Genomic DNA, 22,494 nt, shown 5'->3' with positions numbered 1-22,494 from the left:
GGGAGGGGAATACCACCCACTAAGCCAGTTGCGAGAGGTTGTGGGGGGGTTGGGCTGCTCACAGGAAACAGTTGTGGCTCCGTCCCAGGCCTCACACCGAGCAGCCCGGGCCACCCAGTCACCGACAGACAGACCCACCAAACGGCCTGGCCGGCCCGACCGACACAGATTTGTTTATTTTTATCCTTTGGTGGTGGGGGAAAATTGTTCGGCACAAGCTGTTTATTAGACCTTTGATTTGTCATGTGTCAGCGTTCGCTTGCGGGGAATGTGTATACATAAGTCCAGCTTGTGTATAGTTAGGAGGTTTGGAGGCCGAGAGGGGGGGCGGGGGGGCGTGAAGGGGTGGGGGGAGACAGGGGGGGAAAAAATGGAAGCCTCCCACACTGAAGGCAAGGCTGAACTGCATTATGGGTCATTCTCCAGCTGTCTTTGCTTGTTGATGTCATGGGGGACTGAACTCCCGGGCCTGGTTTGCATGGGTGTGGGGAGAGAGGGGGCATGTGGACAAACAAACACACGGCGAGATTCCTGCGGTCAAATGGCTGAGGTGCAGTAAATTAGCATTTCGCAGAATCTGGGCACATCTGTAGACTAATAAGGAAACGGCACTCCAACAGTTTAAGTAAGAGGTAGCAAGTCGTGGGTTCAAACATTTGAGATGTTTGTCAGCAGAAAGGGATTTTTTCAGAAGAAAAAGTATAATTAAAAAAAGGCTGAATTTATTTGTCATTCATTTGTTTCATTTGTAAACTGCTTAATCCTTTTATGCGCTAAATTTAACAGAGAGGACAGTGCAGTACCATGACAACACACTACCCGAGTTGACATTTGTTATGGCAATTGCCATAATGCGATAAAAGAGAAATAAACCTGCAAGATGTGGGAGAAATATTGACTACTTCTCAGCACAGAAAAGTTGATTTGCCAAATTTTCAGCGGCCTGGCCTGCTTCTGATCATAATTCTGAGAACTCATTGGTGCTACTCAAAGTCTCGGTCTCCTTAGCTTTTCATTCAGATAGGTGCATTTTCCAACATCTCCTTTATCATGGCACTGTACTGGCCTTTGTTAGTCTAGACTTTACACCATCGCCAGCTTTGCCTGTTGGACTGAGAGCAGAGCTTTTTTGACTGTGCAGAATCTCAGTACAAATCAATAATTCAAACTCAGATTTAGCCAACTTTCCTGAAATGAATGTATTTTACCATGTACCCCTGTCTCCATTCTGTAACGCTAACAGTAGTGATTTAGCAGAAATTGTTAAATAGTGTTTCCATACTATTTTTTTCTGAGTTATCCTGGCATGTTCAAATTGTGATCAAATTCAGGGCAGTAGCCAACTAGATGACCTGATGTGATACTTTATTAATCTCTGTAGGGAAAGTCTCCTTTCACTTGTCTCCCCTGACAGGTGGGCTGAATCACAGGGTCTCCTACAGAGCAGGTAGAGACTGCTTGTCTTGCTCAAGGACACTTCAGCAGAGCGGCTGCTTGCTGACAGGATTGTCTTCTGACTCACTAAACCTCAGCTCACCCTACTGCCTAATAGTTCATTATCCAAGACTGCTTGAAGATTATTTTAGTTTCTTAATTTTCATACAATTCGTATTTGCTGTTACAACATTGCAAGTATGATATTTTGTATAAAGGGAGTATTATTGTTAGTCACTGTGTGCAAGCAGAGTGGTTGGATGAACTCGGATGAAAATGTCCACTGATACGAAATGCAAATAATTTAATAGAATTAACTGCATAGACTTTACCAGAAGTCATTTTTGAAGAGATTTCACATGATAAACTACAGTATAACCTACAATAAAGTACATTGCAATTAAACATTGTAAAACTCAATATTGTCTTTATCCGCCCACATGGGATTACATCCGATAAAGGAAGGTTATGTGGAAATGTTTAATTCAATGTATTTTAAATTTATAACAAAAACTCCCCAGGGAAAGGTCAAGCAATTCTACTACCGAGTTAAAATGTAACAACCTGAGATGAATGTCCTTCCCCAGGCAGACTCACAGTTCAGCCAAACAGCTGCATTTAGATGAAAGTTGCAAAAGTACACTTTAACGAAGAAAGCGCTGCAGCTGTGTGGATGTTATTTAAGCCAAATATCTGTTGTTTGGGGATGAGGAAAAGCATCTTACTATTGGTATTGCTTGTGAGGAAAACCTCACTGTGAAAACCCAAAACTGGCTTAACACATGCAAACCATTGCTTTTCTTCATATAGACTTTCTTTCACACATTTTGGGGGCATGAAAACTTCAGCTAAAGGTAACAAGACAAAAGTAAAGCAATCAGATATTTGTTTCCTTTGCCTTTTAATGAGCAGATACTGTTTGAATATATTTTATTGAAAAAAAAAATGAATAGTAGTTTAGATCACAATAAAAGCCGAAGAGCAACACCTCAAAACATGCACATTTTGTGTTAAAACAAAGACTTGGGTGATGGCTGGGCGGGCTTTTCCTCAGCGACAATTGGGGTTCAACCTTGCCAGTCGCTCTTGATCCACACTAGACTGCAAAGCCAACACGGTATCTGTGGATGACAGAAGAGATTCTACTTTACATTCACTCACACAACAATTGGTCCTGTATCTACTGCCCAAACAACACAGCTACATGATTTCAACTAAAACAAAATGAAGCTTTTGCACCTTTCAGAACCATTTATAACTCATATTGAACATTCAGCAGTGAAAGGCCCTACAGTGAAATCACGGATTAGGGCTTTAAAACAGGAAAGTTTTTGCCATTTCGAATTTATATATCATCTGAATGGCAAGGGGGTATTATCCGACACATACACCAATAGGACAGAAAAATCAAGCTGTGCTGTGTACGAACCCAGCAGTTTTCTGGCATGATCCACCAGGTCAGGAAGTCCCATCTCAATGTTATACGAAGTTTGTTCCATTGCCTTGACGAGCTCATTGGCCCCCTGGGAAGCAAGAAAATGAAAGAGGTCTGAGGATTAACAAAGTAAAATAATTTTGAATGGCATTATGTCTTCTCTGATTAATAGGACACTACAGTAGTGAGAAAGGGAAATGATACCTGGAGCTCCACATAAACCTTCTCCTCCAGCTCTGACACCTGAGATATGGCATCATACACACTGGGATCCACAGACTCCTACAGCAAAGAAGAGCAGACTTTCAGAAAGCTGTACATGATACATCATCAATAGCAATATTGATTCTGGACTTATTTGCAACCTGACCTCTTCTGATGAGCTATCCATGGGCTCTAGTGCCTTAGCTGCTCCACCAGCTTTGGACGAGCCATTCAGCTCCTTGACCCTGACAAAGAGGGGAAAAGACGTTTAAAGTGAGGTGAGGGGAAGGACTTTTTTGGCCAATGGGAGTGGGAGATCCTTGTCATGATGAAAGTTTGTTAACATTTCAATTCAAGAAAATCCACCAGTTGAACTGAAAGCAGTAGCACCCAGACATATTGAATATCACAGTAAACGGCTAACTGAGATGTTTCTGACAGTGACCTCCTAGGCCATCATTACCTCCGCCAGCGAAATGGGAAGAAAGTTATGTTTGTTAGCATCTCAAAAAAAGTTACAAATGGATTTGTCTGAAATGTGGTGGACAGGTACCAAGGATTAGATTAGACTGGTGGTGATCTGGATCTGGGAGGTGATTTTCGTTTTTCGGCCATATCAATAATGCTGTGTTCATGTGCTGTTCCGACTTCCAAGTTGGCTGCATACAGCATTGCAATTATGTGCTATTTTGTCATATTTTGCTAAACCAAACCCAGAAGGCAAATGATTAACAAACATAAACCGTTATGGAGGCTGCAGCTTTGCAAGTTGGAGAATGAGGTTTATGCTCCACAGAGTGCCTTCTAGTCGTTTATGATTTTGTTCTTATTTGGCATGAGAGGTTAAATAAACAAACTATGTACCTGTCAGCGTAGCGTAGTGTGTTCATTGTGTAGTCACATGATGTCATGCCTGGAGACACCATAGCAATCTGAAAAGGGCATAGATAGACACACAGATAATCAAATCATCTAACGCATACTCAGCAAGATTAGTTTAGTGCCAGTGCAGGTCTGAAGAATTACATATTACTAAGTACGTGCAGCATATGGGGGTTCATCTTTACTTCATTAGCAGGTAAGTGACATTCAAAATTAACAATGGTCAGAAAGATTCTCCAAGTATGGTGATTTTCACCTCATGTGAACAAAAAAATTCAAAAAAAATCAAAGAAACTATTGTTATCCACTGTGTGGACTTCTTTATCTGTATTTATGCTTTAATATACTGTGTACAATTCGAATATCATAGTAACAGTGAGGCAGACTTTGTGCTTATTGTAGTACAGTCTACTGCGTTGTCGTCTTTATCTATTTATGCTGCGATATACTGTGTGGCAGAGTAATAATAACCAAGATTTGGTGTGTGCTTGGCACGCACCATGCAGGTCCTGGACTTCTCTCCAATGAAGGAATCTCTGAGGACTTTGGTCAAAGTGCTCATCCTGAATGGAATGTGATCGCTGTTCATTCCCAGTGAACGAATACACTCCTGAAGGAAGAAGAGTGGAAGCATCTTTAGTCACATCTCACATGTTGTAAATAACAGACCACAGAAACCTGTACACCAAGCAAGAAAAAGTTGTATTGCAAAAATACATTGATTAACTTTTCAAATTCATTTGCTGATGCATTCAACAAAGGGCAGGTTAACTGCTAATTAAACAGCCTTTCAGGTGGTGTGTATGCATATTAAATATTTGAGTTCTGAGTAGTATAGTACTTCATTGTCCTTAATGGTTTTCATTTGAGAGGTCAGAGTGCTTATCTGCATCCCAGCTGAGGTGGGAGAGAGAAGACGCTTCATATTCTCTCTTCACAGCTCAGCTACTAATTCATGTAGTGTGCGCATGTTTCTGTCAGCCAGTCTACCTTGAGAGCCAGGAGGCTGCGGTTGATCTCGGCAGTCTCGACCAGTGTGCTGCGGTCGTTGCTGCTAACGTCCGTGCCGCGCTCGTTGCCTGCCAGGTCAACCAAAGAAAACTTGCCGTGCAGCGTGGCGGCGCGGTCACTGCGGCGCAGGACAATCTGGAGGATGGCGTGTGAGCGGGATGAGTTGGCGTTGGCCGACGTCTGGCCCGACGTCCTGGGACAGACGGTGAGGGAGAGGGAAAGAGAAGGCAACCACGTTAATGCCATATTTCATCAACTGCAGCATGACGTGTGATTATAAGTTATGAAGCTGATAAATAAGTACAGTGTCAGCTGCTTACTTCTCAGCACACAGTATAATAATTTTATGACACATGAGCAACTGACTAAAACCTCCTTAGTGGTAAAAAGATAAATAACAGTGTGATGCAGCTCATCAATCAGTGGTTTCAACTAGTAAAGACTTGTAAACATGGCTAGAGATTTGCTGATTGAACTTGTCTTAAGTTCACTCAGTGAGCTTCGCTACATGAAAACAGCTAATGAACTCTGACCTAACTATTCAGCACTATTTCAGACAACTTGCAATTTCAAGCCAGCAAGGAAACTTATGATTTTAAGTTGAAGTGCCTTATTATTTATTATATTTCTCTTACCTTTGGAGGTGTGTGTGTGGGGAGGTCTCACTCATACGTACCTGCAGGCAGTGCCCATCTCTATCATCTTGATGACGTCTTCTGCTGTGGACACGCACACCTCCCGCAGGCCGACCACCTGAACCTGCTGCCGCTCATCCTCCAGAACACGCAGCTTGGCCTTCTTATTCAGCAGGTCATACACCTGAATCCACAAGCACATTTCACTTGAAGGATACCATGACAATACGGACAATATAAAGTGGGTTATATTTTATGTCAAAGGTTTTAAATGAGTACAGTTTTGGAGGCCGGAGAGCCTGTCATTCCTACCTTGCCATTGTAAATCTCAAAGAAGCTGACGTAGGGACAAAGATCCAGACTAGCATATCTCCTCTGGCTCAGAAGGGCAAAAACATCCTGGGCTGAAACGGAGAAAAGTGCAGCAATCATTCATATTGAGATTCTAATGCGAAAAAGTAGCTTGGTTAATCCTGGGTGAGTATTTTGTCAGAATAATTGAGCTAGTAGATGCGATGGGATTTCCTATCCTGGGTGAGTGGGGGACAAATCCAATGCGAAGAATGTGCATGAAACAAGCTGAAAAAATGCTTCTGATGAATTCCTTTTCAGTGATTCAAATGTTAAATCCTGTGATATCCCATGATTCTACACCTCTCACAATTCCATGACGTTCCAGGAATTCCATGACCAGATGGAACCTTGATCTCAAAACAGAGTCCCCAATAAACCCAAATGGCTATATTAGGGAGTCTGTGGAATGGACAGTTGCGAGCCACTGGGGAGGATTTAGCTCCTACCTGCCAAGGCGTAGATGCCTTTAGCGTTGTTCTGGTGCTTCCCAGTGAAATCACCTCCCATTGTCTGAGGGGGAAAAAGCGCTATATTAAAAAACACATTTGTGTTCTGAAAAGTCTCTGGCCTTAACCCAAAGAATAACTGGAGAACACTTTTTTTTTTTACATTTGGGTGCAAACGACTAACACTTTGAAGCATCTTCAGAGCCAAGGATGATTTGACTGATGAGAACATGATTAATTTGTTTCCATCAAAATAAATAAAGCATACTCCATATTCCAATGTTTCCTTTGGCTTAGGCCTCTATGAAGCTGGAGAACAAAATTTATGGACTAATCTGCATATGGAATTAAGCTTTTAGACAACTCAACCCCGGTACAGTAAGCATACTTAGACTTACATGAGTCTTTCCACTTCCTGTCTGGCCGTAGGCAAAACATGTTGCCATGGCACCTTCAAAAATGGACTGGACCAAAGGTTTGGCTGTGAACCTGAGGGAAAGAACTTGTGTCATTTATGTCAAAAAACAAAGGTCTCTGCTGCCTTTGCTCTGTTAACTGCTCTCACAACCAAGGGATAAATAATGCATGTATATGTAGCATGTATGAAAATTATAGATTAAGCCTTCCACCTTTTTATTGACCTACCTAAGTATTTAAAAAAAAAAACACAGAGCATTTCATAATTAAACACGGCTAAGATCTACCTATGGACCAAGTTGTTTGCAGGTGGTGTTAACACACAGGTCAAAATGGGAGCTGTTAATCCCATTCTCTGGTCAGGCAGAAAATTCACCCCTGAACAACTGGTGCATCTTTGCCATCTCACTCAGAAAACCTGGGATCAGATCTGGTCTGCTGCATGAGAAAAGGTAAGATAAGGTCACTACCTGTAGACCAAGTCGTTGGTGGCGGTCTCGTCAAAGGAGTAGTCAAATTGGAACACCTGGTTGTCCAGGTACTTGGTGAGGTCCACCTTCTGTTTTGGCTCGTGGACCAGCAGACCACCGTTCCCAGGTACAGAGACCACGTCTATCTCCTTCTTAGTGACCTCTGAATACGCAAACAAGGAAGTCAAGTGGGAATACAAATCCAGTTCTGGACTGGGCTTTCCAAAAGCCACATAATGTGTGTTTTCCTTGTAAACCAAAGCCGGTGGTGAGATTATGTATGGACGAAACCATTCCCTTCAATTAATCAATTTTTTCAAGAACATACTGTATACAGGATGTGTGAGACATCATTCACAACTTGCCTTGCTTGTTGAGTGGCCGCTTGCGAACGCAAACACAAATTCTATGAGTTTCAACCTGTACAAAAACAAAGTATGTGAAAGTAAGTGTTATGCTCATTTTACAATGAAGACAAAAGCAGTGCACATCTAAAATGGTGAAACCTAATAAAGCTGTCCAAGTTAGAAAATATACCAAGCTCTCTCAAATGCGTGACATTCGTTGACCTAAATGTCACAACTGCAAACACAGTTTGAGTGACATTATTTGAAGAAGCGTTTACTTTCACTTTGTCACAGCTGCCATCTGTGGTTATTGTGCGGCCGCATTTTTGTGTCCGTCCTTGTAAGCATTCAGTTCAACTCTGTGGATTCAACATGGCGTGACAGTACAACCCCAACACCGGCACATGTGTTTTCAGTCCAGTCTTACCGGGTCAGTGGCTGACATGGGAGTTATTTCCAGGGTTTCTCTGAATTCTTCGATCATCTGGTAGAATTTCTGGTTGGGTCGAGCAGCCTCTCCAAACTACAGGAGACACAAAGGGAAATTAAATCAAAATTTAGTTATCCAAGGAACTCGTCTTTTCACCCGCCGGCATACCACCACATCTAAAATGATAGCCAAGTAGACCACTTTCCACTTGACAAGGATAGAAAGACATAAGAATGAGAAAGAAAACTATAATCTCACCTTTCCCTTCTTGGTCTGTGTGTCCAGGGGCTTAGCAACACAAGACAGCCTTTTGCTGCCCTTGTTTAGTTCCTGCGGGGCCACAGATCTCCTTCTGCCTGAAGTGCACAGAAATATTGAATATTATCATCCTTAGAAATAAAAAAGATGAATGATATAAGGGAGAAGTTAAAATTAACATGCACAACATCTACTGATGCAAAATATCCACTAATGAGCTCTTCTTTACTCGTGTGATGAAAATGATGTATGTCTGCATAGAAGGAAAACACCCCAAACATCCCCAAATCCTTGTCTAGAGACAAATGAGGCGATCTTGTCAGGCCTGTATCAGTGAACAGGAGGTCAGGCTCTTGCTTTCTTCATTGTGTACAGCTCTTTGTGTATAGAAGCGATGTCTATATGATCTAAATAATCCTGTTGATTTAAAACGACACTATGAAGGCAGTTTGTGTATGAACGTGTGTGTAAGATCCACTACTGACCTGTGACTACAGGCACAGGAGGACGTTTCGCTACCTCATCATTTTCCTTGCTGACCTCACTGAGGGAAGGCAGAGCCGACTGTTTGGCCTCGTTCCTCCTGCGCTGCAGGTTAGGAATCGCTGGGGAAGGAAGGAGACTGTGTCTAAACATGTAACACATTTAATAACATACATAAACCCAGGAAGATCTTGTTAAGATCTACCGTAATCCATGTAATATCTTCCACACTTTGTGATACAGTTACTAATGTGCCATGTCCACTGTGTGTACCATAGGGATTGTGTAAAATACATGGGCATGGGATGTGGTTATCAGACATTGATCAACAATTCCCAATTGCCAATGTGGAATGAAGCAAATGCATGGACATTCAAATTCCAGTATGTGGATTTCTCTTCCCTATAAACCCTTCAGAAGAGCCGGTACCAACCAGAGTTTGTGAGGACTGATGCAGGAGGGATATCAGGGTAGAGAGTCTCTGGGTTTGGCTGAGCAGACTCTGGGGTCGGGACTGGTGCTGCAGCAGGGGCAGGGACCTGGAACAGACATGTCTGCCTGGCCTGAGACTTCCTGGCAACTAAACGCAGAACAAATCCAAGTCAAATAGCTGCAAAATGAGTAATGGTGGCTGGTTCAATGTTTAGTCAATGTCTGAAACTGGATAACTATTGTTTCTTTGGGGTTAAGCCTCATCCAAACTCCTTGAAACCATGTGCACAATGGAAAGATAGACCATGCATGGCTACAGCCTGACAAATCACAAGTGAGCAAAAGCAACGGGTTTGCCATTCAAGTGGAAACAAAACAAGACTTATTTTACAGACCCATAATGCAGAGCAGTGAGTTAGGAGTGAAAAACACAAGCACAGAAAGGTGGAGGGTTTAGCGATACAGGTGTTTAAATAATTATGCCAACTCTTAAATCACATTCATAGATAAAGATTTCACTAATTGACAGTTAAGAACTTTACTTTATGGACCAGTTAGTCTTAGGAACTAAAAAGGAGTGTATTGTATCATCAGAGTCAGAAATGGATGAAAAAAAAATGGAGATTTTTCCAATGGTCTTTTCAATTCTATTTCATTGTTAATGGATAAGACTCAGTGTACATGTCACACCTTCATTACTGGTGATAACACTGACCACTCCTCTTTCTTTCCTCTCATTTATAAGAGGAAAGAAAGTTCTTCTTCTACTGTATACTTGTTCTAATCAGCCACAATTTAAAGCAGATTAATAGAGAAAAACAGAGAATACTGCCAGATCCCATTAACAAAGGAGTGATTAGGGAACAAGATTCATTTGTTTAGACAGAGGAACATGCATGGCATGCCGACCTGTCTCTTCAGCTCGGGTGGCTGCTGGAGCAGAGGCTTTTGGAGGGAAACAAGCAGTTAGGAGAAAGACAATTGAACATGTGACCAATATAGACAAATAATGTAATCAATTTACATACAGGAGGGAGGGGCAGGAATCCTGGATGAACGCAGTCGACCCTCAAACTTCTATTGAAAAAACAAACAGAAAGAAAGAGGGATTAGTCACTCAGTACGTCAATCATTTTGCTCACACATAAGAGGCTCGGTGTGCTTCTGTAACAACTGATTCCAGTCTGCAAATAATCTCCAAACAGTTTTTCTGAGCTTTGCCAAGGCTGATGTCATTCATAGCAGGTTGCTAAACTGTGTGAACAATGAATGTATAAAGGATATGAATACATAATAATGAAGGATAATGAATACAAAATGTACATAAACACAAAACTGTTCTGCTAGCTCCATCCACCTCAACTGAAAAACAAACAGAAAGCCGAGCATTTGACATTCAAATTGACTGACCGTGAAAAGTACAATCCTTTTCTAAATGCAGTCTTGTGGACTCATTCAAAGTGAAAAGACATAAGCAACAAGCTGATTCACATCCTTGTTTCTAGGAAACTTAAGCCAAATTGCACTTGCCTTCCCTGGGGCAGGACGTGGGGGGGTGGCAGCTTTGGCAGTGACAGAGTTTATGTGGTCCAGCAGTTCTGGATTGAGTCCACACAGCTCTGACACTTCAACCTGCACAACAAAGACATACATGGGTCATCAATGTCTAACAAGATTGGCAGCAACTGGTCAATAACAAACTCAAGGAGAAACGAGCCAGTGATCTATATTAAACTGGAGCTGAAGTATACCAGGTCAACACCCTCAAAAGTCCCTCAAATATCCCATGATGGGATATTTCAAAGTAAAGGGCTTTTACAGTAGGCAGTCACTGGCAGGCTAGTTAATGTTTTCACTACAAAGTGTGCTCTTTTTGGAGACACTCACCTCCTTCCCTCGGCAGATGTTCCTCTCGTGCCATTCCACCATGACGGTGGACTTGGTGGCATCAACGGATTTCACGCTGGCAAGATGCACTCGACCTGGTTTACACAAAAACAAACCGCCAGTCAGACTTTATTCATAACAGCCAACGTATTAGGCGATAGATAGGGAACAGTCAGCTCACCGTCACTCCGACTGATCTGCACCGAAAGCCCGACGAGAAGTCGTGAAAGGCTGCTCGTGCTCTCCATTTCAACCAACACCCTATGCGCTCACTATTGTAACGGGGAAATCAGTTAAAACAGTTAACTCGCTAACGTTACCTAGCCGAAGACAGAACTCTGTTTAGGGCTATCTTGTTCGCTGTATGTTGCTTCCTTCGAGAGCTGCACTAAAATCTCATGTTCGTATATAAATTTATAAGTGTATGTGTTTTCTCTCACGGATAAAAAAAAATGCTAAAAACAACACCGCTCAAGATTTAAATTGACGTTATTTCCGGGTGTAAAAGAATTTGATTGGTCGTGCGCTTCCCTCTTCTTCTTTGGCTTTTTACGGTAGATATGATCCGATGTTGCATTTTACCGCCACCCACTGGATCTGTTGAGAGCGATTTATGTGACAAAAACAAAACAAAATGTATTTCAAAAAAAAAATTTTTGGTTGTTTTTTTTTATGCGCAAACAAATAAACTAAAACTAAATTAAACTAAGCCAAGTGTCAACCAAGATACACCACTGTCCACCTGGCCACAAATGGTAGTCAGAACAAATATCTGCTGACTGAACTCATATTCGAGATAGAGCTAACCTCAAAACATTACGAAGGAAAGCATTAGCGACTGTGCTATTTCATATTTTGATTGATTTCTGAGAATGTCATTACAATACATGAAATGATTAGTAAAACTATGAAGTCCTCATATTTGGATGCACGCACACAGGAATAGATAAATACAATGTACTGAGGAACAAGAAGAAATATGCTGCAGATGTTTATCAATATAGAAAATTAGACATATTGTCATATAAAAAATGTTGGAAAAAGTGTTGTGGGTCATGGCAGATGCGTTCTGTAACAGGAAATACAGGGGTACCGTCTCAGTGCCTAGTTTCCAGAGCAGTGGTTCTCAAAGTGGGGTCCGGGGACCACAGGGGTCCTTGAGGGGGTTCCAGGGGGTCCCCAGCAAATCGATGAATTGTTAAACTTCACCATTACTTCATTTACAAGAAGTTAACACAATTAGAGAATGTAGAAGAATGACTGTTTTGATCATAGTTTCACTGTTATCTCTCTACCTACAATACAGATAGTCATGGGATTCTGGACAAAATCATATCTAACAATATAAATATTGTCAGATTTTGGTCCAAGAGACAAAAATCTCATCAAATGGGGTTCTGTGGCTCTAATGTGGACTAAATTAGGGTCATTGATATGAAAAAAGTTGAGAATCACTGGCCTAGAGGACAAGTTGGTGCTTAATTGTTCAACTGAAGGAGCGGTTTTGTTTTCGTTACAAAAAGACGCTCTCAACAGATCCAGTGGGTGGCGGTATAATGCAGCATTGGATTATATATACCGTAAAAGTCAAAGAAGAAGAAGAGGGACGTGCACGACCAATGAGATTCTTTCGAATCCGGAAACAGCGTCAATTTAAATCGTAGGTGGCGTTGATTTTCCAAAAGTTTTTAGTACACCTCGAAGTTTTAGATATAGTTATGTGTTAGGAGTTTATTGTTGATTTCCAAGGTGTTGAAATGGAGAGCACGAGCAGCCTTTCACGACTTCTCGTCGGGCTTTCGGTGCAGATCAGTCGGAGTGACGGTGAGCTGACTGTTCCCTATCTATCGCCTAATACGTTGACTGTTATGAATAAAGTCTGACTGGCGGTTTGTTTTTGTGTAAACCAGGTCGAGTGCATCTTGCCAGCGTGAAATCCGTTGATGCCACCAAGTCCACCGTCATGGTGGAGTGGCACGAGAGGAACATCTGCCGAGGGAAGGAGGTGAGTGTCTCCAAAAAGAGCACACTTTGTAGTGAAAACATTAACTAGCCTGCCAGTGACTGCCTACTGTAAAAGCCCTTTACTTTGAAATATCCCATCATGCATTGAGGGGTTTTGAGGATATTGACCTGGTGTACTTCAGCTCCAGTTTAATATAGATCACTGGCTCGTTTCTCCTTGAGTTTGTTATTGACCAGTTGCTGCCAATATTGTAAGACATTGATGACCCATGTATGTCTTTGTTGTGCAGGTTGAAGTGTCAGAGTTGTGTGGACTCAATCCAGAACTGCTGGACCACATAAACTCTGTCACTGCCAAAGCTGCCACCCCCCCACGTCCTGCCCCAGGGAAGGCAAGTGCAATTTACCTTAAGTTTCCTAGAAACAAGGATGTGAATCAGCTTGTTGCTTATGTCTTTTCAATTTTAATGAGTCCACAAGACTGCATTTAGGAAGGGATGATGCCTTTCACGGTCAGTCAATTTGAATGTCAAATGCTCGGCTTTCTGCTTGTTTTTCAGTTGAGGCAGATGGAGCCAGCAAAACAGTTTTGTGTTTATGTACATTTTGTATTCATTATTCTATATCATTTGTTGTTCACACAGTGTAGCAACCTGCTATGAATGACATCAGCCTTGGCAAAGCTCAGAAAAACTGTTTGGAGATTATTTGCAGACTGGAATCAGTTGTTACAGAAGCACAACTGGCCTCTTATGTGTGAGCAAAATGATTGACGTACTGAGCGACTAATCCCTCTTTCTTTCTGTTTGTTTCTTCAATAGAAGTTTGAGGGTCGACTGCGTTCATCCAGGATTCCTGCCCCTCCCTCCTGTATGTAAATTGATTACATTATTTGTCTATATTGGTTACATGTTCAATAGTCTTTCTCCTAACTGCTTGTTTCCCTCCAAAAGCCTCTGCTCCAGCAGCCACCCGAGCTGAAGAGACAGGTCGGCCTGCTATGCATGTTCCTCTGTCTAAACAAATGAATCTTGTTCCCTAATCACTCCTTTGTTAATGGGATCTGGCTTTGTGTGCATAAAAAACAATCCTAGGAGTAGGAGAGCTGAACTGAGATCTCTAGTGTCATACTGTGTAACCTGGCCACTGATCCTAGATCAGCAATCCCATGCTTCACTTTAATGATTATTGTCACAGGGATGGAAATGATCAATTCTGGTTACTTGGCAATTATGGGCATGCAGCACTATCTATTTTTGTCTCCATTAATCTGCTTTAAATTGTGGCTGATGAGAACAATAATACACTAGACAAAGAGGAAAGAAAGAGTGGTCAGTGTCATCACCAGTAATGAAGGTGTGACATGTACACTGAGTCTTATCCATTAACAATGAAATAGAATTGAAAAGACCATTGGAAAAATCTCCATTTTTTTTTCATCCATTTCTGACTCTGATGATACAATACACTCCTTTTTAGTTCTTAAGACTAACTGGTCCATAAAGTAAAGTTCTTAACTGTCAATTATTGAAATCTTTATCTATGAATGTGATTTAAGAGTTGGCATAATTATTTAAACACCTGTATCGCTAAACCCTCCACCTTTCTGTGCTTGTGTTTTTCACTCCTAACTCACTGCTCTGCATTATGGGTCTGTAAAATAAGTCTTGTTTTGTTTCCACTTGAATGGCAAACCCGTTGCTTTTGCTCACTTGTGATTTGTCAGGCTGTAGCCATGCATGGTCTATCTTTCCATTGTGCACATGGTTTCAAGGAGTTTGGATGAGGCTTAACCCCAAAGAAACAATAGTTATCCAGTTTCAGACATTGACTAAACATTGAACCAGCCACCATTACTCATTTTGCAGCTATTTGACTTGGATTTGTTCTGCGTTTAGTTGCCAGGAAGTCTCAGGCCAGGCAGACATGTCTGTTCCAGGTCCCTGCCCCTGCTGCAGCACCAGTCCCGACCCCAGAGTCTGCTCAGCCAAACCCAGAGACTCTCTACCCTGATATCCCTCCTGCATCAGTCCTCACAAACTCTGGTTGGTACCGGCTCTTCTGAAGGGTTTATAGGGAAGAGAAATCCACATACTGGAATTTGAATGTCCATGCATTTGCTTCATTCCACATTGGCAATTGGGAATTGTTGATCAATGTCTGATAACCACATCCCATGCCCATGTATTTTACACAATCCCTATGGTACACACAGTGGACATGGCACATTAGTAACTGTATCACAAAGTGTGGAAGATATTACATGGATTACGGTAGATCTTAACAAGATCTTCCTGGGTTTATGTATGTTATTAAATGTGTTACATGTTTAGACACAGTCTCCTTCCTTCCCCAGCGATTCCTAACCTGCAGCGCAGGAGGAACGAGGCCAAACAGTCGGCTCTGCCTTCCCTCAGTGAGGTCAGCAAGGAAAATGATGAGGTAGCGAAACGTCCTCCTGTGCCTGTAGTCACAGGTCAGTAGTGGATCTTACACACACGTTCATACACAAACTGCCTTCATAGTGTCGTTTTAAATCAACAGGATTATTTAGATCATATAGACATCGCTTCTATACACAAAGAGCTGTACACAATGAAGAAAGCAAGAGCCTGACCTCCTGTTCACTGATACAGGCCTGACAAGATCGCCTCATTTGTCTCTAGACAAGGATTTGGGGATGTTTGGGGTGTTTTCCTTCTATGCAGACATACATCATTTTCATCACACGAGTAAAGAAGAGCTCATTAGTGGATATTTTGCATCAGTAGATGTTGTGCATGTTAATTTTAACTTCTCCCTTATATCATTCATCTTTTTTATTTCTAAGGATGATAATATTCAATATTTCTGTGCACTTCAGGCAGAAGGAGATCTGTGGCCCCGCAGGAACTAAACAAGGGCAGCAAAAGGCTGTCTTGTGTTGCTAAGCCCCTGGACACACAGACCAAGAAGGGAAAGGTGAGATTATAGTTTTCTTTCTCATTCTTATGTCTTTCTATCCTTGTCAAGTGGAAAGTGGTCTACTTGGCTATCATTTTAGATGTGGTGGTATGCCGGCGGGTGAAAAGACGAGTTCCTTGGATAACTAAATTTTGATTTAATTTCCCTTTGTGTCTCCTGTAGTTTGGAGAGGCTGCTCGACCCAACCAGAAATTCTACCAGATGATCGAAGAATTCAGAGAAACCCTGGAAATAACTCCCATGTCAGCCACTGACCCGGTAAGACTGGACTGAAAACACATGTGCCGGTGTTGGGGTTGTACTGTCACGCCATGTTGAATCCACAGAGTTGAACTGAATGCTTACAAGGACGGACACAAAAATGCGGCCGCACAATAACCACAGATGGCAGCTGTGACAAAGTGAAAGTAAACGCTTCTTCAAATAATGTCACTCAAACTGTGTTTGCAGTTGTGACATTTAGGTCAACGAATGTCACGCATTTGAGAGAGCTTGGTATATTTTCTAACTTGGACAGCTTTATTAGGTTTCACCATTTTAGATGTGCACTGCTTTTGTCTTCATTGTAAAATGAGCATAACACTTACTTTCACATACTTTGTTTTTGTACAGGTTGAAACTCATAGAATTTGTGTTTGCGTTCGCAAGCGGCCACTCAACAAGCAAGGCAAGTTGTGAATGATGTCTCACACATCCTGTATACAGTATGTTCTTGAAAAAATTGATTAATTGAAGGGAATGGTTTCGTCCATACATAATCTCACCACCGGCTTTGGTTTACAAGGAAAACACACATTATGTGGCTTTTGGAAAGCCCAGTCCAGAACTGGATTTGTATTCCCACTTGACTTCCTTGTTTGCGTATTCAGAGGTCACTAAGAAGGAGATAGACGTGGTCTCTGTACCTGGGAACGGTGGTCTGCTGGTCCACGAGCCAAAACAGAAGGTGGACCTCACCAAGTACCTGGACAACCAGGTGTTCCAATTTGACTACTCCTTTGACGAGACCGCCACCAACGACTTGGTCTACAGGTAGTGACCTTATCTTACCTTTTCTCATGCAGCAGACCAGATCTGATCCCAGGTTTTCTGAGTGAGATGGCAAAGATGCACCAGTTGTTCAGGGGTGAATTTTCTGCCTGACCAGAGAATGGGATTAACAGCTCCCATTTTGACCTGTGTGTTAACACCACCTGCAAACAACTTGGTCCATAGGTAGATCTTAGCCGTGTTTAATTATGAAATGCTCTGTGTTTTTTTTTTTAAATACTTAGGTAGGTCAATAAAAAGGTGGAAGGCTTAATCTATAATTTTCATACATGCTACATATACATGCATTATTTATCCCTTGGTTGTGAGAGCAGTTAACAGAGCAAAGGCAGCAGAGACCTTTGTTTTTTGACATAAATGACACAAGTTCTTTCCCTCAGGTTCACAGCCAAACCTTTGGTCCAGTCCATTTTTGAAGGTGCCATGGCAACATGTTTTGCCTACGGCCAGACAGGAAGTGGAAAGACTCATGTAAGTCTAAGTATGCTTACTGTACCGGGGTTGAGTTGTCTAAAAGCTTAATTCCATATGCAGATTAGTCCATAAATTTTGTTCTCCAGCTTCATAGAGGCCTAAGCCAAAGGAAACATTGGAATATGGAGTATGCTTTATTTATTTTGATGGAAACAAATTAATCATGTTCTCATCAGTCAAATCATCCTTGGCTCTGAAGATGCTTCAAAGTGTTAGTCGTTTGCACCCAAATGTAAAAAAAAAAAGTGTTCTCCAGTTATTCTTTGGGTTAAGGCCAGAGACTTTTCAGAACACAAATGTGTTTTTTAATATAGCGCTTTTTCCCCCTCAGACAATGGGAGGTGATTTCACTGGGAAGCACCAGAACAACGCTAAAGGCATCTACGCCTTGGCAGGTAGGAGCTAAATCCTCCCCAGTGGCTCGCAACTGTCCATTCCACAGACTCCCTAATATAGCCATTTGGGTTTATTGGGGACTCTGTTTTGAGATCAAGGTTCCATCTGGTCATGGAATTCCTGGAACGTCATGGAATTGTGAGAGGTGTAGAATCATGGGATATCACAGGATTTAACATTTGAATCACTGAAAAGGAATTCATCAGAAGCATTTTTTCAGCTTGTTTCATGCACATTCTTCGCATTGGATTTGTCCCCCACTCACCCAGGATAGGAAATCCCATCGCATCTACTAGCTCAATTATTCTGACAAAATACTCACCCAGGATTAACCAAGCTACTTTTTCGCATTAGAATCTCAATATGAATGATTGCTGCACTTTTCTCCGTTTCAGCCCAGGATGTTTTTGCCCTTCTGAGCCAGAGGAGATATGCTAGTCTGGATCTTTGTCCCTACGTCAGCTTCTTTGAGATTTACAATGGCAAGGTAGGAATGACAGGCTCTCCGGCCTCCAAAACTGTACTCATTTAAAACCTTTGACATAAAATATAACCCACTTTATATTGTCCGTATTGTCATGGTATCCTTCAAGTGAAATGTGCTTGTGGATTCAGGTGTATGACCTGCTGAATAAGAAGGCCAAGCTGCGTGTTCTGGAGGATGAGCGGCAGCAGGTTCAGGTGGTCGGCCTGCGGGAGGTGTGCGTGTCCACAGCAGAAGACGTCATCAAGATGATAGAGATGGGCACTGCCTGCAGGTACGTATGAGTGAGACCTCCCCACACACACACCTCCAAAGGTAAGAGAAATATAATAAATAATAAGGCACTTCAACTTAAAATCGTAAGTTTCTTTACTGCCTTGAAATTGCAAGTTGATTGATCAAAGTTAATTAGTAGTTATGTAGTAAAGCTCACTGAGTGAAAAATCCACACTAAAACACTTTAACACTTTAATATTGATTGGAAATATGTTCTTTCAACTCAGAATTTGTGTTGCTTCCTGAGTGATCAAGAAGGATGCGTTCATGTGTGTGCTAGTGGAAAACAAACTGACAAACGGTCTCAGTACTTTTTAGCATCTTCTCCGGATGTCCCGCTCCACTCATACATCACTCTGCAGTTCATGAAATTTGGCATTAACGTGGTTGCCTTCTCTTTCCCTCTCCCTCACCGTCTGTCCCAGGACGTCGGGCCAGACATCGGCCAACGCCAACTCATCCCGCTCACACGCCATCCTCCAGATTGTCCTGCGCCGCAGTGACCGCGCCGCCACGCTGCACGGCAAGTTTTCTTTGGTTGACCTGGCAGGCAACGAGCGCGGCACGGACGTTAGCAGCAACGACCGCAGCACGCTGGTCGAGACTGCCGAGATCAACCGCAGCCTCCTGGCTCTCAAGGTAGACTGGCTGACAGAAACATGCGCACACTACATGAATTAGTAGCTGAGCTGTGAAGAGAGAATATGAAGCGTCTTCTCTCTCCCACCTCAGCTGGGATGCAGATAAGCACTCTGACTTCTCAAATGGAAGCTAATAAGGAGAATGAAGTGCTACACTCTAGTCAGAACTCAAATATTTAATATACATACACACCACTTGAAAGGCTGTGTAATTAGTAGTTAACCTGTATTTTTGCAATACAGGTTAACTACTAACAATTTTTGCAATGTATTTTTGCAATACAACTTTTTCTTGCTTGGTGTACAGGTTTCCGTGGTCTGTTATTTACAACATGTGAGATGTGACTAAAGATGCTTCCACTCTTCTTCCTTCAGGAGTGTATTCGTTCACTGGGAATGAACAGCGATCACATTCCATTCAGGATGAGCACTTTGACCAAAGTCCTCAGAGATTCCTTCATTGGAGAGAAGTCCAGGACCTGCATGGTGTGTTTATACAGCACCAAACACACTTGAAACCCCAGAACTCGCTGTACCAATTACCTTGAAAACAAAACCTCAGTGCTGCTCTTGCTCGGCTCTCTAAGAGGTGCTAGTTATCAGAATTCAGTTTAAAGAAGCTATCACTCATAATATTATAATTAATTTAATGCTTCAGACAAGCATTAGAACTAGACTAATCATGCTGATTATGTTGATGATTATTTAATCTATTTATTTATTCATGTTTTCTTTATTTATTTTTACCCCCGTCTCCCTCAGATTGCTATGGTGTCTCCAGGCATGACATCATGTGACTACACAATGAACACACTACGCTACGCTGACAGGTACGTCGTTGTGCCAAATCATGCCAAATAAGAACAAAATCACAAACCTAGCAGGCCACTATTAAAACATCCCAGTTAGCTGTTTACTATATTTAGGATGGCTGGGTTCCATTGCTTTCAATTCAGCCAGTTCAGAAAGTGGATCATGTCCACTCACAAAAAAGTCCTTCCCCTCACCTCACTTTAAACGTCTTTTCCCCTCTTTGTCAGGGTCAAGGAGCTGAATGGCTCGTCCAAAGCTGGTGGAGCAGCTAAGGCACTAGAGCCCATGGATAGCTCATCAGAAGAGGTCAGGTTGCAAATAAGTCCAGAATCAGTATTAATATTTTGATGATGTATCATGTACAGCTTTCTGAAAGTCTACTCTTCTTTGCTGTAGGAGTCTGTGGATCCCAGTGTGTATGATGCCATATCTCAGGTGTCAGAGCTGGAGGAGAAGGTTTATGTGGCGCTCCAGGTATCATTTCCCTTTCGCACTACTGTAGTGTCCTATTAATCAGAGAAGACATAATGCCATTCAAAATTATTTTACTTTGTTAATCCTCAGACCTCTTTCATTTTCTTGCTTCCCAGGGGGCCAATGAGCTCGTCAAGGCAATGGAACAAACTTTGTATAACATTGAGACGGGACTTCCTGACCTGGTGGATCATGCCAGAAAACTGCTGGGTTCGTACACAGCACAGCTTGATTTTTCATTCTTTCTATTAGTGTTTGTGCCTTGGTAATGCTTTCTTGCCATTTAGATTTGTTATTTAAAAATGGCAAGTTGTCTTGACCTTGACTCATAACACCCCGTTTACTCATGTTCTGTGTTCGACTCGATGTTCAACTTCATTGGGTTTGTGTCTGCAAGGTTAAACTAAAAACTAAAAATATTTATCAAATGCTCAGTTTTACTGTGTCTGATTTTATATTGTGACCTACAGTTTAATTTAGATGTTTTTTTCAGCATCTCCATAATTATGCAATACACATTATGTGTATGTGTGCATTAATTAATGATTGCAATATTCTGTCAAAGTTGAACCTTGAAGTTGTTTGGCTCTTGAGTATGTATTGTTTTAGATTTCAAGATCCTTTATTGTTACTTCTCATTATAAAAGTACAAGAGAGTAAAAAAATCTTAGGTTACATGATTTAGTTGAAATCATGTAGTTGTATTGTTTGGGCAGTAGATACAGGAGGATTAGTGTCTGTGCAGCTTAATGTAAAGTAGAATCTCTTCTGTCATCCACAGATACCGTGTTGGCTTTGCAGTCTAGTGTGGATCAAGAGCGACTGGCAAGGTTGAACCCCAATTGTCGCTGAGGAAAAACCCGCCCAGCCATCACCCAAGTCTTTGTTTTAACACAAAAAATGTGCATGTTTTGAGGTATTGTTGTATTTTATATCAACTACTTTTTTTGTTAATAAACTAAAATATATTCAAACAACACTATTAGAAGACTAGTATCTGTGATTTCTTTACTTCTTTGTTCTCTTGTTACCTTTAGCTGAGGTTTTCATGCCCCCAAAATGTGTGAAAAAATGTCTATATGAAAACCAGAATAACACAAACTTCCACCAACGCTGAAACATTCTCCAACTTGCAAAGCTAATAGCCTCTGTGACAACTTCTAGTTAGTTAGTGTTTGTCTTCTGGGTTTGATTTGACCTCACTGGACTAATGGCCAGGTACCATCATTTGATAAGATGTTAAGCAAAGGAAATACATCTGAGGAGTTTTAGAGTTGGATATGAGCTTGTGTAGACTTCAGTAACTGTCTATACTGTAGTTATTTGATGAAAATTTCTATTATACAGGTTTTTACAAGTTTATAACAATAACATACAATGTTATAATGTTTTTACAAGTTTATAACAATAACATACAATGTAATAACAAAACACAGATACAAAGTATACAAATCAGTAGGCAACAACCAATCTCTACCTGCTCTGTAGGAAACTCTGTTTAATTAAAGTCCAGTGGAGAAACATTTAAGTGCACTAGTGTTTTCTCGGTGGTGGGGTTGAGTAGTGTGCATGATTGGAGTGAGTGAAACTACGTTGAAAAACTCCACCTGTTAACACCAAAGTACTGTGGTAGCACCTTATGTTTTTATGGTCCATGTGTAGCACAATGTAACTAAGAATCGCTGAACAACATGCGTTTACTGCTCCACTACAGTTAGAAAACGAGCTACTTCCTGGTATGTGGATGTACAGCGCACCAACCTCGGGTTTGTTGATGTTTGTTTGACTTATACTGTTTATTATTTATTATTGTTAATTGCTTCATTAGGGTT

The 22,494-nt window shown here is 41.6% G+C and overlaps 2 protein-coding genes across 3 annotated transcripts; one reads left to right on the top strand and one right to left on the bottom strand.

The window, feature by feature from the left end:
• Positions 1-2,347: 2,347 nt before the first annotated feature.
• Positions 2,348-11,553, bottom strand: LOC139931532 (kinesin-like protein KIF2C). Of its 2 annotated transcripts, XM_078287990.1 has the most exons (22): positions 11,307-11,553; positions 11,126-11,220; positions 10,769-10,870; positions 10,267-10,315; positions 10,148-10,183; positions 9,240-9,386; positions 8,809-8,928; positions 8,324-8,421; positions 8,063-8,158; positions 7,654-7,708; positions 7,289-7,451; positions 6,800-6,890; positions 6,402-6,465; positions 5,914-6,005; positions 5,643-5,785; positions 4,946-5,159; positions 4,455-4,565; positions 3,938-4,005; positions 3,240-3,318; positions 3,074-3,151; positions 2,864-2,957; positions 2,348-2,555 (listed from the first exon to the last, which is right to left on the bottom strand). In XM_078287990.1, the coding sequence occupies exons 1-22, from the start codon at positions 11,371-11,373 to the stop codon at positions 2,485-2,487; spliced, it is 2,133 nt and encodes a 710-aa protein (XP_078144116.1). In that variant the 5' UTR covers positions 11,374-11,553; the 3' UTR covers positions 2,348-2,484. The 2 variants fall into 2 exon arrangements, with proteins under 2 accessions (XP_078144116.1, XP_071781160.1); XM_071925059.2 differs by lacking the exon at positions 10,148-10,183.
• A 1,221-nt stretch (positions 11,554-12,774) lies between these two features.
• On the top strand, positions 12,775-21,877 carry LOC139931573 (kinesin-like protein KIF2C). Its single transcript, XM_071925113.2, has 22 exons — positions 12,775-12,949; positions 13,036-13,130; positions 13,381-13,482; positions 13,912-13,960; positions 14,044-14,079; positions 14,989-15,135; positions 15,447-15,566; positions 15,954-16,051; positions 16,217-16,312; positions 16,667-16,721; positions 16,924-17,086; positions 17,485-17,575; positions 17,910-17,973; positions 18,370-18,461; positions 18,590-18,732; positions 19,160-19,373; positions 19,751-19,861; positions 20,138-20,205; positions 20,416-20,494; positions 20,585-20,662; positions 20,779-20,872; positions 21,444-21,877. The coding sequence occupies exons 1-22, from the start codon at positions 12,883-12,885 to the stop codon at positions 21,512-21,514; spliced, it is 2,133 nt and encodes a 710-aa protein (XP_071781214.2). The 5' UTR covers positions 12,775-12,882; the 3' UTR covers positions 21,515-21,877.
• Positions 21,878-22,494: the final 617 nt, after the last annotated feature.

Source organism: Centroberyx gerrardi, chromosome 13 (assembly GCF_048128805.1).
Source record: "Centroberyx gerrardi isolate f3 chromosome 13, fCenGer3.hap1.cur.20231027, whole genome shotgun sequence".
Lineage (NCBI taxonomy): Eukaryota > Metazoa > Chordata > Actinopteri > Beryciformes > Berycidae > Centroberyx > Centroberyx gerrardi.
The sequence above is the reverse complement of the archived record's forward strand: the minus strand, read 5'-3'. Positions and strand labels throughout refer to the sequence as shown.